We start from the raw sequence: 16,817 nt of genomic DNA on the forward strand, positions 1-16,817 counted from the left end.
AACCTCACCATGTTCCCTTGCTTATCGTGGAGCACACACCCTGGAAATGACTGTGCTGCCATTCTTTGGGGGATTTCTATTCCTAATGCTTCATAGCACAAGCCATCTGATAGGTACCTAAATGGCGTCAACTAGATAGCTTGTTGCGACCGGTGCTGACGAGATTGTTCACGACTGCTCCCCGGATCTTGTCGAGGGCAGAATCCTCCCAGTGCCTGTACGGCGGGACGGCAGACTGAAACTTTCGTTACCTGACAGATAGCGATGGAGCTACAAAGAGCGGTATTGCGGGAGCCAACTGTTCGAGGGCCTTGGCGTCTTTCGAGGTTCGTACAGAATACACACAATATGCTTGATTTGCTTGGCGATTGATGCATCTGATATCAAAGGGCTGGAACTGATGGCGTATAAGTCTCCAACTACATGTAACCACTCCTATCAAGGCACTGATTCCATGGAGATAGATCCTCAGATCATCAGCTATCCACTATTCGTTGGGAAACCCCTCCCCATGGCCCAGTAGTACCTAGGCAGAGAGCGCATGATACCGGACGGTGTGGTGAAGAAGGCAACGAGGCTCGGCACCTCATCAGCCTGTCATGTTCAATCTTTGACAGCAATGCATAATCTTGGGCTTGCATGCATTTTTATGCCCTTTTTCTCTGCACTCCAGAGTGTTGTGGCATCCCGATATCAAGAGATGAGGCCAATACTTCGCGACCTGTATCGACCTCTCCGGCAAAGGCATGTATCTCAAGTCAATAAACCCTCACCATTTTTGCCAAACGGGACGATTCCGTTTCTGAATGCTCGTTACTACAAGCTGCCTAATGTCCAGCTGCTTTACTGAGGTCGTTAAAGGCGAGACGGTTGATGTGCAGTAAGACATCAAGCCAGGCCTCTGCGTTTCGAGTACCTACCCAGGTATCAATCATATCTGGCGGATGAGGTAAGGTAACAACAGAGTGGAAGTTCCGGACTGCATTCCGTCATCTTCCACCTCCATCCTCAACGGCCGCTGGCTCAAGTAACAACGCATTGGGGTGATTCATCCATGTTCCAATTTGGCTGCTAGATGGACAGCTTTCTGCGCAGATGCGGGAGGCCGGCGGTGATGCAAGCAGCTGCATTCACTTTGTAGGCCTCCCACATCAAAACATGCACCTACAGGCTGCCAACTGCATGTGGCGCACTTCTGCCCGTCTGCCTGCCTCTTGATAACTGACTGGCCGATTGGGCTTCGATCCTCTGCCCTCCTCGTCTCGTCTTCATCATCATCATTGGTTCACTTCACCTTCCCCTCACTTCTCAGGCTGCTCCTCCATCCTCTCTCTTCTACAGCCCGGTGCTGCCCACGCCTCCTGCTCCTCACTCTCTGCACTCGCAAACAACGACGAAGCCTTCTTCAACCCAGGAATATCGGCAACAACCCAAAATTTTGACTGCTCTTACGCCGCGAGGATGTCGAGAAACCAGTAAGTGCTCTTCAGTTCGTCCCTGCCTTGCTTCTTATGCTTATATGTCCTCGGTGGTCCAGCTTCACCTACCCGACTCCTCCCTCCACACCGTCGGAAGGCTCTCTCAAGCCATGCTTTTTCTTTCTACGGGACAATAGCTGCAAATTTGGAGCGCGGTGCAAATTCTCGCACAATGTGAGCAGCAGCACACTGCCGGCCCGGCAGCCCTATGGGAGGCATCCCGGCGCCCCTTCAAGCCTGCCTGGTAACAGACACGATCGCTCATCAGAGGGCAAGCTATCAACATGGAAGCGAATGCTCAAGAGCGGACAAGATACGGCCCGACCTTCACAGGCTATAGTCAGCCAGTTTCTCAAGTTGGCCGTGGAGCTTATGGATGGAGACGTTGGCGGCGCTCAGGAGACGATCAGGCTCCTCGTCACAGAAGCCGGTCTATCATTCATCAAGGACGTCATCGACCGGCACATCCCAATGGACAATATATCCATCACAGGCAACCGTCTCTGGGAAACGGAGATCAAGCCACTGTTCCAGCTTGTGACCCATCCTCGTGTGGTTGACTCTGCCGTCTTGGAGCAAGAAGTCGCAGCCATATTCAACTACCTCGTCGGAGTGGGAGGTGCTAGGATGAACAAGCTGTTCCACTATGTTGTCTCGCTTTTCCAACAATGGCCACCCACCTCGACACAGGGATCACTCATAGAGGCTGTCGAGCTGTCTCTTGCAGTGTTGGCCAAGATGCTGGACTGTAACACTACAAACATCATCAACGAGGCCTTCTCGACATTTGCCGACAGCTTAGCCAGTCCCCTGGATAAGTCAGAGGAGCCGGACGAAATGGTCCATCGCCTACAAGCAAAGAAGCATCTTCATTACATCCGTCAGCGTCTGCAGATTGGAGATGAGCTTCCGGATCTGGCGACGCGACCTCAAGCTTCTGTGACGCGAGAGACCTTTATGCTGACCCGAGATCTTCCTGGCCGCTTGTCTCGGGGAGGGCCAAGGCACAACAACGATCACGCAAACATCGCCCACATCAAGATACTGCCAACGTACGAGGAAATCATGTCGCCGCGAGAGGAGTATCTACCAACCAATGACTGCTCCCAGTGGCATATCCCTGGCATTCGTGGGCGTCTTGACAGGGAGTTCCGTCTCATACGAGAAGACACGGTTGGGCAGCTCCGAGATGCAGTCCGCGATGCTTTTACCCAAATTCGCGGTGCCACCGCCGGTGTCAGCCACCATGCGAACTCCAACAACTTGCGAACGTATACATACGGCTCTGCCGCTCTCATTGACCTTCAGTTCGACACGAACACTGGTCTGGATCTAATCGTCCGTTGTGCGCAGCCTCCTGCAGTGCGGGCGCTCAGCGCTCGACAGAGAAGGGACTGGTGGGAGAAATCAAAGCGGCTCCAAGCCGGCGCACTCGTATGCGTCTTGGATGGAACTGAGTCCGTCATGTTTTGTATCGTGTCCGAGTCCACAATGAGGAACAAGGACGACAAAAAGGACCGCTTTGAGAAGAAGCCAGCGGATGAGGATCTAGAGACCCCAGAGAAACGCGAGCCGTTGACTCTTTCAGATAATGAGAGCTACTTGCACGTCAATTTGCAGCTCATCGATGCAAACCCAGATGACGTTGCCCAAGCTCTTGACTGGTACACGGGCATAAAATCATCACACCATCGATATCTCGTCGAATTCCCTGGCATTCTTCTGGCGTCTTTCAAGCATACCCTTGATGCTCTCAAGGAAATGTCTCAGAGGCCTAAGATGCCATTTGTTGATCTCTTGGCTCCTACAAACGTGACTACTACCGAAGTCGACCTGCAGCCCCCTTTGTACGCGAGAAAGGCTGGCTTTGCCTTTGACATCAGGTGTATAACGAACGATCAGGCCGAGTTGCTTGTTTCGCCGCAGCGGCCCCTGAATCCAAGACTGATTGAGTCGCGGACCACCCTCGACCGTACCCAGTCTTCTGCCCTCTTGAATACCCTGTCGCGGGAGCTGTCGCTCATTCAAGGTCCGCCCGGTACCGGCAAGAGCTATAGCGGCGAAAAGATTATCAAAGTCTTATTGGCAAACAAGAGGATTGCCAGTATTGGGCCGATATTGTGCGTCTGCTACACGAATCATGCGCTGGATCAGCTTCTTGAACACCTTCTTGATGATGGAATCAAAAAGATTATACGCATTGGCTCCCGATCAAAGTCAGAGAGGCTTCAAGCCCTCAACCTACGGATGGTATCCCAAAATAGCGACCGCACGCGATCGGAAAAGGGCAGCCTCTGGGACATACAGCAGGAATTGAATGAACTCCGAAACAGCATGAAGGACTCGCTTCAAAGGCTCTCGGCATCGGACTCGCTACAGTCCATCAAGACGTTTCTCGCGCACCACTTTCCCAGGCATCATGACGCGCTGTTTGGCGTGGAAGAAGACGGGTGGCAGACGGTTGGCAACCGACCTGACGTGGCCTTGCGGCGGTGGCTTACGGGTGGCTCGCGTGACAACACTCACTGTCGAGATCTCGGAGTCCTAAGGCAGACGAGACTATCCGTCATGAACCACGCCGAGCGCCAAGCATTACATCGAGACTGGCTGGAGAGCATCGTGGCTCCCATCCTCCGGACCATTACCAGCCTTCAGAGTGAGTACGCCGAGCTGATGGAGCGGCGTGGTCGTGTGCGCAGCGATGTGGATTTACGCTGCCTGAACCAGGCGGATATCATTGGAGTGACAACAACAGGCCTGGCCAAGAACTTGGATCTTCTCCGAAAACTACGATGCAAGGTCATGCTGTGCGAGGAAGCTGGAGAGGTATTGGAGGCGCACATCCTGACGGCACTGCTGCCGTCGATCGAACATGCCATCTTGATCGGTGACCATCTTCAGCTGCGCCCGCAGATACAGAACTACGAGCTTCAGAGCACAAATCCCCGGGGCAGACAATATTCCCTCGACACGTCCTTGTTCGAAAGGCTCGTCGAGCCGCCACACCTGACAGACTTGCGGCTTCCATTCAGCACGTTGGAAACCCAGAGAAGAATGCACCCATCGATCTCTGAGCTCATTCGGTCAACGCTGTATCCATCCTTGCAAGATGGCGAGAACGTGATGAATTATCCAAAGGTAGCCGGAATGAAGGACCGACTCTTTTGGCTTCACCATGAGCATCTGGAAGCCGGTGCGGCAAGTCACGACCCCTTGAACACCTCCCACTCGAATGATTTCGAAGTCGAGATGACCGTGTCTCTCATATCCCATCTCGTCAAGCAGGGAGAATACTCCCAAGACGACATTGCCGTCATTACACCATACCTAGGACAACTACACAAGCTGCGGCGTCGAATGCAATCCATGTTCGAGATCTGCCTCAACGATCGCGATCTTGCTGAGCTGGAAGATTTTGAAGACAGAGACGGAGAGGCCCCGATGACGGCGAAGTGGAAACAGTCCGGCAAGACAACGCTTCTCAAGAGTGTCAGGGCCGCAACCGTTGACAACTTCCAGGGCGAGGAAGCCAAGGTCATCATCATCTCCCTTGTCCGGAGTAACTTGCAAAAGAAATGTGGCTTTCTCAGCACGTCTAACCGGATCAATGTTCTATTATCGCGGGCGAAGCACGGCATGTACATCATCGGAAACTCAAGCACATACTACAATGTTCCCATGTGGGAGCAAGTCATTGATATGCTGACGGCAAGCGGCCGCCTCGGCACACACCTGGAGCTTCAATGCAGCCGGCATCCAAACACGCCCATCCGGGTCTCAAAGCCTGACCATTTCCTGCAGTTCTCTCCCGAGAGCGGATGCAACCTGCCATGTGACAAGAGACTTCATTGCGGCCATTCTTGCACCGGTCGATGCCACTCCGACGTGTTGCATAACGTCGTTGAGTGCCTTGAGCCCTGCCCCAGGCCCCGGAAGGGCTGCGATCACGCCTGTCCTCGGCGATGCGGTCAGCCGTGTCCAATCCGGTGCACTGTTGAGCTGAAGCAGACCAGCCTCGCGCTCCCGTGCGGCCACCGGCTGCCTTCGCCCAAGTGCTGGGAGAATCAAGATCCCGCTGCTGTTCGCTGCAAGGTCCCCGTCAGACGCACGGTGCCAGGCTGCAGTCATGAGGTCGAGGTGCAATGCCACGAAGACGTGACCACCGAGGCGTACCAGTGCACTGCCGTGTGTGGCCACAACCGAAAGTGTGGCCACACGTGCAGGAGTCCTTGTTTCAAATGCAATCAGCGAGAGAGAGGCAAGGTCACGCAGCAGAATCACGGCATCTGCAAACAGAGATGCGGCCGGGGCTATTCGACATGTCAGCACAGCTGTTCCGAAGTCTGCCACGGCGATGTCAAATGCCCCCCTTGTAAAGCGCCCTGTGAAGTGCGCTGTGGACATTCGAGATGCCCAAAGGCGTGCCACGAGCCCTGTGCCCCCTGTGCAGAGAATACTTGCCATTCGAGCTGCCCCCATACAAGGTGCACGATGCCATGCGCTGCGCCATGCGATTGGATACCGTGTTCCAGGCGGTGCGACAAAGTGCTGGACTGTGGTCATCAGTGTGAGTCTCCCCTTCTGAACAGGTACCTACTTTGTTCCGTTCTGTGCCATCAAAAACTAACAAGTTGTGTAGGTCCTTCGCTCTGCGGAGAAGCATGTCCTGATAAGGCTTTCTGCCAGCAGTGCGCAAGTGAATCTGTGAGATCCATATGTGTTGACTTCCTCGAGATGAAAGAGTATCATGAGATAAATCTAGACGAGGAGCCTTGCATTTTCCCAGATTGTGGACATTTCCTGACCACGTCGTCAATGGATGGCCAGATGGGCATGAGTGCATACTATGACATGGATGAGGAAGGCCATCCAACGCGGCTTAGCAAAACTTCCGAGCCTTTCTCGCTGGACAAGTCTGGCATCCCAGTCTGCGCAACCTGCCGGGGCTCTCTTCGAAACATTGCCAGGTATGGCCGAATCGTGCGGCGAGCCATACTAGACGAATCAACCAAGAAGTTCCTGGCCTGGTCGCATGAGCAGTACCTCTCCCTAGCAAATCGGCTGATCAAGGAAGAGGAGAAGCTTGCGCAGGGAACCGCTGGACACGCGGGCCAGGACAATACAGGCCCCTCGAGCCTTAAAAAGGGTCAGTTCATCGGCTCAGCCCAGAGGCTGAAGCAGCTTCGAGAGCTGCAGAGAATGGTGGGAAAGGAGAGGTATGACTCCATCATCGAGCTTTGGAGGCAGATTGGGAGGCACGCCAATAATGTTCGGCTGGAAGAGCAGCCATTCCAGCGGGTGGCAGACCTCGTGCAGTTTGCCAACCGCGAAAACAAGGCAAGCCGAGAGGAATTTCGGTACGACGAGTCCGTCGTTCAGGTCAAGGGGTCGCTTCTTGCAGACGCTCTGCTGCTCAAATGCGAGATTGCGATCCTCTTCGACTTTCATCGCTGGATGACGCGGGGAGGCCTGGCGCAGGCGGAGACGGAAGTCAAGCTGGACTTGTCAGCCCACTGGTCTGACTGTGTTAGACTCATTGAACAGTCTCGCCTGCGCAAGTACGTGAGGGAAGAAGTACAGGGCCACATTTTCGCCGCGCAGCTCTGCGGATTGTGCTTGTCGTTTGACGAATCCGCCAGTATGTGGTCTGCCAATAAGGGCGCCAAGAAGGAGCAAACACCGGACAGTCTGAGAGAAGAGGCGCTGAGCCATATCCAGCAAGCTCGGACTATATTGTCCCAGTATCCTTCAACGGCCTCGTTTCAGGGAGAGATTGACAACGTTGAGATGCTGATCAACGGCGGCATATACCGCCGAGTCACGGCGGAGGAAATGCGAGCAGTGTACAGCGCAATGACGAGTGAGTTCTCGGGCACCGGGCACTGGTACACCTGCGAGAACAACCATCCGTTTACCATTGGCGAATGCGGAATGCCCATGCAGGAAGCGAGATGTCCCGAGTGCGGAGCCAGGATAGGGGGGCAGAACCATCGGGCGGTAGCGGGGACGAGACATGCGACAGAAATTGAGAATCTGGCGAGAGGCATGAATGGATTGGGCCTGTGAGGAGGGTTCGATGCCGGTATCTTTGCTCTTGATCCCCCTTCTTTTCCCTTTTCCCTTGTTTCTTATTGTTGCAGTTGATTTCATGTACGCCTGTACCTTTCTGTTGACTACATTGACTTTGAGATCACAGTTTGATGTAATGAAGTTGCACACCTACTTTGTTGTTAGGACCGAGATCAGACGCAGCAGATCTGACGACGCTCAGTGCTTGCTTACATGTGACTATATTCGGTACGCAAAAGGTTGAGGTTTGGAGGATATGTTCAAGGACACGCAGAAGCTGACAGACGATTCCCGCAATCTGCTCATCGCCATGACACTTGTTGAGGCTTTCATTTCTCCCTGTTGGCTAATACGGCTGTTTGGCCAGCTGATCGTGGTGATAGATGAAGGCAAGTTGTGTCATTATACTGTAAATCTACGCCCCTCGACTGTGTTTACACCTGTTCGCATTACCGAGTTGATGAGCGGAATAGCATCGCCAAACCATCACATACGACCATAGGTAGTGGAGAATTCGGGGTCCCGTCTGCTCCCCCATAGACAAGCCACTAACCGGCAGATTAGTAGTCAGGTGGGTGACCACTGGCGAACACCGGCTGTTGTATGTTTTTCTCTTTTTGCTTTTTTGCTAGTTCTTCCTTGTTGCCAAGTGGTTTTGTCTGTTGTCGTATATTATGTTTGTCTGAGGCGTCTAGGTTGTGTGAGGCGTGTACTTGTACTATCTAATGACTTACAGATCGCCCTACAACCATAAGCGGGCATTTGTCTAGAGGTATGTCACTCTTCTTTCCGCAATCTGGAACGTCTGTTAAAGGCCCTTCAGGTAGCACTTTTATATATATATATATATATATATGGAAGACGACATGGACACCAAGTGGCACGCTTTGGCTCAAGCTCGAGGCATGGACATGATTGTCCACAGCTCCCGCGTCTGCGTCACGGCGGAGGATCGCTAGGAGGATCGATGAACATTATTAGGTGCCTGCTTCAGTAACCATTTTTCTATGTCGAAATACAGACTTTTTCAGGGCGTTTTCTTTGATCGAGCTTGATGGATGTGACTTGTGTTAAAAATCTGTAAAGGAGAGATTGATTCAAGCTAACCTGTACCTGCCTGAGAATCATTTGTAGGCGGGAAAGGGGTATTGAGAGAAGTAGGTAGTTTCTGAAAAACCCCTGAACCAAGGATACCTTATGGGTAGTTTCAGGAAACTCGCCATTGCTGATGGTGAGCGACTCTTTATGCTGGCATTTCTTTGAAAAAATTTCTGAAGAAAACAAGGTTATCTGTCACGGGGCATTCTCAATTGGCGCTGGGACGACCAAGGCCAACTTCATCACTCTCCACGACACGGTATTGAAGCTTGTCCACGAGCCTCGGTCACTGGAAGATATTGGCAAATGGCAGGAAACACGTGTCCAGTATTGTGAGATCTGTCTCGCAGTAAAGAGGCGACGACCTGTAGCGACGGGTGCAAACATTCGAGCGTCTGACTCTTGCATGGAAGCTCTCGCTTACATCCGTCCTGTTTGGCCGTCCGTGGCACAAAGAAAAAAAAAGATCCGTGACCGAAGGGCACAAACAATGATGATTGGGGTTTGATAGGCTCTGAAATGGATCGAAGGCGGATGATGATGGAGAAAGAATCCCCATGAGGCCGGCTGTCGAGGGAAGTTTGCCGCGAGGCACTCGAGCATAAAAAGGGGGGGGGAGGCGATGCACAAGATTCGAGCAACTTCCGTGATTTGAGCAGGGTTATTGCATTCACCTTTTTGGTAGGTGCAACGAAGAAGACTGAAAGAGTACTCCTACTTACCCACGTATATCTTGAGTGTCATTACGAAAAGTGCAGCTTCGTCAACATCACCAGCATTTCATCTTCAACTTTTCCAACAACAGCAACAGCAACAACAACAACATCTTATTTTCCAACTTCAAGCTCAAGCTCAGCCTCGAGATGCAGATCACATATCTTGCGGCGGCGGCCATTGCGGCCACGGGCGCTCTGGCAAAGCCTCGCTTCGTCATGTATTTCGACCAGTGAGTCGCCTTTTATCTCCCCCCTCCCCCTCGAATGGACGCTGTTACTCGAGCTAAGCATCACCCTTTCCAGATGGCACAAGGACAGCTTGCCTGACCACTCGGTGACGGCGGGCGTCACGCACGTCACGACGGCGTTTGCCGACTCCGTCATCTTCAACTCGGGCACTTGGTACAGCCCCTTCATGGCGCCGGACCAGGTCCGCAGCCTCTTCGACACCGGCACCAAGCTCTGTCTGGCCGTCGGCGGCTGGGGGCAGTCGGCCGGGTTCGATGCTGCTGCAAAGACCGACGAGACGCGGCAGCTATATGCCAAGAACGTGGCTGATACCATCAAGAACCTGGGCTACGATTGTGTTGGTAAGTCTGTTGGTCGTGCAGCGTAACATGTGCCTTGAACTTGAGTTGTTGCTGACTTTCTTGGGAAAAAGATATTGACTGGGAGTATCCCGGCGGCAATGGCGAGGACTACAAGGTGGTCCCCAACTCGGAAAAGGCCTGGGAGATTGAAGCCTACCCGCTGTTTCTCGAGGCGGTCAGGAAGGCTCTTCCCGAGAACATTGAGCTGTCGATTGCTGTGCCTGCCAGGGTTGAGGACATGATGGCCTTTACGGCCGAGAACGTGGCCAAGATTAATGGCATCGTCAACTATGTCAATGTGAGTTGAGCATTGGCTCGTGGCTATCCTTGTCCTTTCCATCAGGCGTGTATCAAACGAATCTGGAATTACTGACCACATGCACTGGACTGCCACAGATCATGACCTACGACCTCATGAACCGCCGCATGAACGAAACCACGCATCACACGAGCGTCAACGGCTCTCTCAACTCCGTCAACACGTACCTTGAGCGCGGCCTGTCGCCCGACAAGATCAACCTCGGCTTTGCCTTTTACGCCAAGTGGTTCAGCACCGAGGCTGGCTACCAGTGCACGACTCCCACCGGCTGCCCAACCGCCCTGCTCGAGAACCCCGACGGCAGCGACCCGCTCGTGTCTGGGGCCATCACTTTTGAGGCGTCAACCTACGCCGGCAAGCTCGAGCACGCCGTGGCCAATGGCATCGCGGACGAGGAAGAGGGAGGGCAGTGGTGGTGGGATGCCGCCGAGGAGGTGTACTGGACCTGGGACACGGCCGACTTGGTTGCCCGCAAGTTCTCGGAGATTGTGGTGCCCAAGAAGCTGGGCGGCGTCTTTGCGTGGTCTCTGGCGCAGGACAGCTACGACTGGAGCCGGTTCAAGGCTCTGCAGGCGGGAGTCAGGGGGATGGAGCAGAAGCAGGACGACTGAAGTGGACCTGGAGGGGGTGATGGGTGTGTGATGGATAGGAGTGGTGATGATGAGGATGCGAGTTGCGTTTACTAGTAGTATCATGATGATTAGCCGACGAATTTCTATGCCGGAGAAGAGTGTTGATGCTGATGTTTTGGTGTGGTTGTCGAGAGGAGTCTGCGTGATTCCCATCACCAACACAGGCGCCCTCGGAGATGAACCGACACACACACACACACACACATAAAGTGGAAGAATAAAATCAGTTCAACAATCTGCATGATAAGAGCCATATCAGGTGTTGTTCTAGGCAATCCACTGCGTAGTTTAGGACTCGGCTACGTCTGTCGTAGTTGCAGCCGAGAGGCGCCAGCGACCATTACGAGTACTTGGAGGGTTCGTCCAGTGCTATATTTAGAGACGGCTTCATCTCCGGTGCTCGGGAGAGATGGATATGAGGGGAAGAGAGAGAGAGTGGCATGCAGCAACCTATACAAGGATAGCGAGTACTATGTATACCTTATGGATGGTGGTGGTGAAGCTGCATGTGAATGAATTGGTGGGGAGCACCAGAGGGGCCATGTGCCATCCATGACTCTTGGCAAGTCGACATCTGATGGACATGGAGAGGAGAAGATGCAGGCTGTTGCTGTTACCTTGGAGGTTGGAGAGTGTTGACATGGGTATCTACTATGGGCCCAGGCGCTTCGGCTTGATGCTGCATCTTTCTCCGGAGTTGATGCTGTGTACATGTAGGTATGTTGATCATGGTCTCATGTGATGAGCTCTGCAATATCTGACTAGGGAGGTTATAGTATCACACAATCAGTGTACAGCTTGATTCTCTTGTACCCGTAAATGAGAGCATACGAGTGCCCAGGTCATATCTCTACGATATTCCTTGTAAGTAGGTACTCAATGTGAGCACAGAGCTGGGAAAAGCACCTGCAGTGATTCCCTTTTCGACACTGGCTGCAATGGAAGTTTGGACACTTTTTGCTACCAGGGACTGAAGCCATCTCGGCGTAACTTGTACCTGGCCAGCCGGCTGCTTGGCGCCGGGACTAAAAGTCGGCAGTACCTTGGCGGGGGGGCAGTTGGCCGAGTTAGCGCTTTGTCCTTTTTTGATGCCCGTCTGGACGCTTGTTTATGATGCCGTGGTCATGAGCAGGCATATTTTGGCTATTACTAGGTAGTAGTATGATAGAGCGAGACTGTAAGCCTAAGAAGGTGTATTATCCGTCATGACTAGAAGAGAAAAGGACCCATCAGTCCTGGAAGAGTTGTAATATATCTTGACGAGAGTTGTTTCTGATGGTCTTGGAACTAGCAGACGGAAGAGCCAAGACAAGAGTCCTTCTTACAATTGCAATCAGTGCTGCATACAAGTACAAGTGAACAAGACCCAAGACCATACCCATGATTCCGCTTTAAGAGGCAAAAAATGCAGGGATCCCTTTCTGCCGCGTCCGGAGCTAATGCATCTGGGTTCCTATTAATAGTAGGCTCGCGTCGCATCGCTCCCAAGGCCACTTAAGCGCCTGCGTCGAGGCCGGATCCTGGTCGCCCTGCTGAAGAGGAATCCACAGCGCTGGAGCCCGTCCTGCGATTGGGCCGTCTAAAGCATGCTCTGGAGGAGCTGCTGGTACTATGTACTAGTATTAGACCTGGTCAACCTGTAGATAGATTGGGCGAACGGGCGAATGGGCGGTTTTCTTGGCTCAGGCGGCTGTAAGTAAAGATGTAGTTGCATGGAGTTGAAGGATCTTTGCTGGGTTACGTACGTACGTGGAGGTTCAATCTGTTATTACCTTAGTGCAGACCCTTACTAATGGGCGAGCCGAGTTTACATACATTAATCCTAACGTGCCTCAGTAGGCGCTTGTCCATCATCCATGTGAGATCTTAATCTCTCCATGTCATCCATCTCTCTTCCCGTCTCCCGTCCTCACCCTCTTCCTCTCTCCTCTTCTACAAACCACACCAATCCATCCACATCCCTCGTCTTGCTCGCTTGCTTTTTCTCCTTTATCTTCCGCGTCATGATATCACCTGAGGGCGCCCGCCTGTAAAAAGAAGCCTGCCGCCGACCTCTGACGAAACGCCGTTACATCGATTGCAACACTAAAATCTTCCGAACCGACGCGACCAACAGCATCTTCTGCATTCGACGGTACCTACATAGCGTCCATACGGGACCTTATACACAGTCCTGACTCTATCAGACATCGACTTCAACCGGGTTCGAACTATCATAAAGAAAATCATGTCTGCTGCAAGAGGCTTCCTTGCGGCAATCTCCTGCCTGCTCGCCCTCCCGCTGCTCTCGTGGGCGCATACCGTCATCGTCTACCCCGGCTGGCGAGGCGACAACCTCATCACAAACGAGACGTTCCCCTACGGCATGCAGTGGATGTATCCCTGTAAGCAGACCCGCCGTTCCAAACAAAACAAGATGGCCTCACCTCCACGATGCAAAGATAGAATAAAACATACGAAAACAGCTGCTAACATGGTCCCTTCTTCCCAACAACGCCAGGCGGCGGCATCCCCCTCACCACAAACCGCACATATTGGCCCACGACCGGCGGCCCCATCTCGTTCCAGCCCGGCTGGTTCGTCGGCCACGCGACGGCCACGCTGCAGGTCAACCTGGGCCTCGGCACCGACGGCCCCGACGGCGGACCGCTCGAGATGAAGCACCAGATCGTGCCGCCCTTTTCCATCGTCGGGCCCAGCAACAATCCCTTTCCCGGCACCGTCTGCCTGGACAAGGTGCAGATTCCGAACCCGGCGGATATCGGCATCAAGGCGGGCGTCAATGCGACGATTCAGGTGCTCATGAATGCGCAGCACGGGGCTGCCCTGTTCTCGGTACGTTTTTTTTGCTTTCTCAAACTGATTTAATCGATGGATGGAATGGGACGAATTAGTATGGAAAGCTAACAGTCTGATCAGTGCGTCGACATTACCTTTGTCGAGCCGGGTGACAAGCGGATTCCCGAGGTCAACGGCACCAACTGCTTCAACTCGTCCGATATTGGCTTTGCCGACATTGGCACCATTACCATTTCCAAGGGCGTCTTCATCGACGATCTATAAACTGTCTCGTTATGGCTGAGAGCGCAAAAAGATGAAGAAATCGACTGAAGGAGTAAAGAGATGGGAGCAAACAGAGAAAACTCCCACAAAAACAAGGGATGATGATACGATACCCCAGAGCAACACACATCAGACCTTCTATGAGGGATGGCACCAACAGAGGATGACACCAAGAGGATGTCTGAACTACTTGTATACTAAAAAGCCACCGGGTCGCTGGATTTACCGACTTTTTCTTCTGATTGTATATACTACTACTACTACTACTACTACTACTACTATCACTACTACAACGACGGATCAAATGAATGGATGACGACATTTGCTACTTCGCACAACATCCTGATATACCCCCTTGTATCCAAGCTCAGTCTCACCCGGGTATCTGCATCCCGACCTCTTCACATCGTGGCCCCCCTCCTTGTATATCTCACATCACCAGAGGGAACAAGACCGAACGAACGAACCAGAGAAGCAGGCCAGCTGTTTGTCTCGGCTGCCTGTGCCGCCCATCTGCAGCCATCATCGGCATTCACATGCAGTGTCCCATTCCAAGCTGGCCTTCCGTCACACATCTGCAGCCCAGGTATTTCTTCCCCCCCTCCATCGGTACCGGTATCCGTATGCAGCAAATCCTGCAGATGTGCAAGCCAACGAGATATGCAGTGCGTTGACGATTTATTGGCTGTTGTGAGTAGGTCCCACGAGCGAGATGGGAGACGTGCATGCTGTCGTTGATGATCGCGAGGAGGATCTAGACTACATGGTATCTAGCTGTGATTATGTCTTCACTTTGCACACCACATCACACAACGTCTTATGAGCCCCATCTGGCTACCATGGAACTGGCCGGTCGGCCTTTTTAAGCTTACTTGTGTGTGTGTGTTTGTACGCTGCAATGACGCAGGATGAAGGCGCGTCAGAGCAGGTTGCCGGGCTCGTACGGAGTGTTCTCTGCGGCTATTCGCTTGAAGAATCACGGCATCACGCATTCACAGCTGGCGGCAAACGAGCAGCATGGGAGACGGACATGCAGGTGGACAGACAGCCGTGCGACAGCTACATGGGGCTGATAAAGGGCCCATAGGTTCCAGCTCTTTCTTCCTTTCGCCCAGAGATTCTTGTGTGGGGGGTGACAAGCTGTATAGAGTCAGGTTTCATGTCCTGCTTCGTAAGTCCATCAACTGGTCATATTGCTTGTTATGCCATGGCGACAATAGAAAGCTCACGCTCATCACGGAAACAAGGAGCTTTCAAAACCTACCGCCAACGAATTTCGTTTGAACTGGCCCTGCGGCCCCCCCTCCTTCGCCAACATGCCTTCCTCGTTACGCTCCCCTTCATCCACGTCCGCCTCATCCTCGTCGACCAGCGGACAACTGCCCTCTACCGCGGGAGGGTCCCATCGAAGCTCCAAGAGCAGCAGTTGGAGGTCCGAGTACTTGCCCCTCCCCCGGGACAAGGGGCTGTCTCTGAGGTTCGTCGCCTATGCCGCGGGAGCTTCGCTGCCGACGACAGTCAAGAAGATGACGAGGCTAGAGAAGAAGAATAAGGACGGACAGGACAGTGGTAGTGGTAGTGGCGGTGGTGATGTCCCCCGCTGGGACTTTTTCGGCCGCGACACGCAGCTGTTCTGGGTCGTCGTGCCCGAGGACAGGCGGCAGAAGAAGCGCGGCCGGAGCAGGACCTCGAGGGAGAGGACGCAGCAGAGGAGTCGGTCTGCGGCTTCGTCCCAGGCAGCGGCGGTGCCCGAGGTCAACCACGTTCCCCCTGAGATTTCGTCGTCTCGAGGACCGCCGTGGATGGGGGGGTCGACAGCGGGTATCGTGCCTCCTCAGACTGGGGGTGCTCCGGTGTATGGGCAGCCGAAGCCTGTTGGCTTTCCGTTTGGCATTCCGCCGGTGGTGGCTTTGCCTGGGGGGAGTTCTATGCCGTCGTTTGGGAGGAAGCAGACTTGTTGATTGATGCCTTTCTGCCCCTGTTTGTTTAGTCTTTGTTAGTTGATTTTCTGCAATGATGTAATTGTTTCAAATGAGAATTACGGATGCAGTCAGGATCAGCAAGAGGGGAGATGTCCTCCGGCACATTGAGAAGAGAGGTGGAGATGGTGGTTCCTGATGAGGACTCGAAGGAGGCAGATGCCTGTCGTATACGAATAATGTGAAGCGTGAATTTGTTAACTTGCAAGACTTGCTTGCCTTGGGCTCTGGTAGCTCGCCAAGATGCAACTGTACGTGCCAAACGATAATAAACAAGCTGCTTTGGCCATCATGAAGGATCATTGACCTTCTGTTCACTCATCACGGGTTGCGTCACTGTCAAGGTGTCAGAAAATCGATGCCCTCCCGGGTTGGCCGCTGTAAGTGACGATACTCCCTAGCCACAGTTAGCTCACCGGTAATACGAGCAAGTGGCTGTGCATCGACACCTACAGGCGGCTGCCTCTCCTCCACCTTTTTGGTTTCTTCCACCTCTTTGACTTGTCCCCAAGTCCCCGAAGCCGCTGCATCTGATCTGTGCTGTTTGGCGCATTGGCTTACGCTTGGCTAGACATGGCTTCGCGCTTATTATCTGGACCCTGTCAGTTCGGGATTACTCTTTCATGTGATGCTCGACGATCGATGATGGAGGACTCAGGCAGCCTTGCGAGGCACACGGCGAATCGAGGCTTAGCTGGCGGTTGATTGGAGCATCAACACCCATGGTTCCTGTTCCTTTACAAGCATGTCGGGCTCCGGGTGACTCAGTCGGACGATTCGGGCGTCTTCCCCTGTCGATGCGGCATCCGATTCACAGATCGCTCACGATTGCGGGTGCGGTTGAGGTCATCGGGAGTGCACCGGCGAAGCACT

General features: G+C 53.3%; 4 protein-coding genes across 4 annotated transcripts; all 4 read left to right on the forward strand.

Annotated features, from left to right (window-relative positions):
• Window positions 1–1,511: 1,511 nt before the first annotated feature.
• On the forward strand, window positions 1,512–7,544 carry TRIREDRAFT_56853 (uncharacterized protein; the record flags this gene model as incomplete). The annotated part of the gene is made up of 3 exons (XM_006962731.1): window positions 1,512–5,346; window positions 5,492–5,633; window positions 6,110–7,544. 3 exons carry the CDS (start codon window positions 1,512–1,514, stop codon window positions 7,542–7,544), a joined length of 5,412 nt encoding a protein of 1,803 aa, XP_006962793.1.
• Window positions 7,545–9,508: 1,964 nt separating this feature from the next.
• chit18-11 (glycoside hydrolase family 18) lies at window positions 9,509–10,881 on the forward strand (the record flags this gene model as incomplete). The annotated part of the gene is made up of 4 exons (XM_006962732.1): window positions 9,509–9,591; window positions 9,665–9,951; window positions 10,023–10,249; window positions 10,348–10,881. 4 exons carry the CDS (start codon window positions 9,509–9,511, stop codon window positions 10,879–10,881), a joined length of 1,131 nt encoding a protein of 376 aa, XP_006962794.1.
• A 2,248-nt stretch (window positions 10,882–13,129) lies between these two features.
• TRIREDRAFT_104584 (uncharacterized protein) lies at window positions 13,130–13,965 on the forward strand (the record flags this gene model as incomplete). The annotated part of the gene is made up of 3 exons (XM_006962733.1): window positions 13,130–13,286; window positions 13,403–13,737; window positions 13,822–13,965. The coding sequence occupies 3 exons, from the start codon at window positions 13,130–13,132 to the stop codon at window positions 13,963–13,965; spliced, it is 636 nt and encodes a 211-aa protein (XP_006962795.1).
• A 1,316-nt stretch (window positions 13,966–15,281) lies between these two features.
• Window positions 15,282–15,926, forward strand: TRIREDRAFT_104585 (uncharacterized protein; the record flags this gene model as incomplete). Its single annotated transcript, XM_006962734.1, has 1 exon — window positions 15,282–15,926. The coding sequence occupies one exon, from the start codon at window positions 15,282–15,284 to the stop codon at window positions 15,924–15,926; it is 645 nt and encodes a 214-aa protein (XP_006962796.1).
• Between the last annotated feature and the right edge of the window lie 891 nt (window positions 15,927–16,817).

The sequence above is a fragment of the Trichoderma reesei genome (assembly GCF_000167675.1).
Source record: "Trichoderma reesei QM6a unplaced genomic scaffold TRIREscaffold_3, whole genome shotgun sequence".
NCBI lineage: Eukaryota > Fungi > Ascomycota > Sordariomycetes > Hypocreales > Hypocreaceae > Trichoderma > Trichoderma reesei.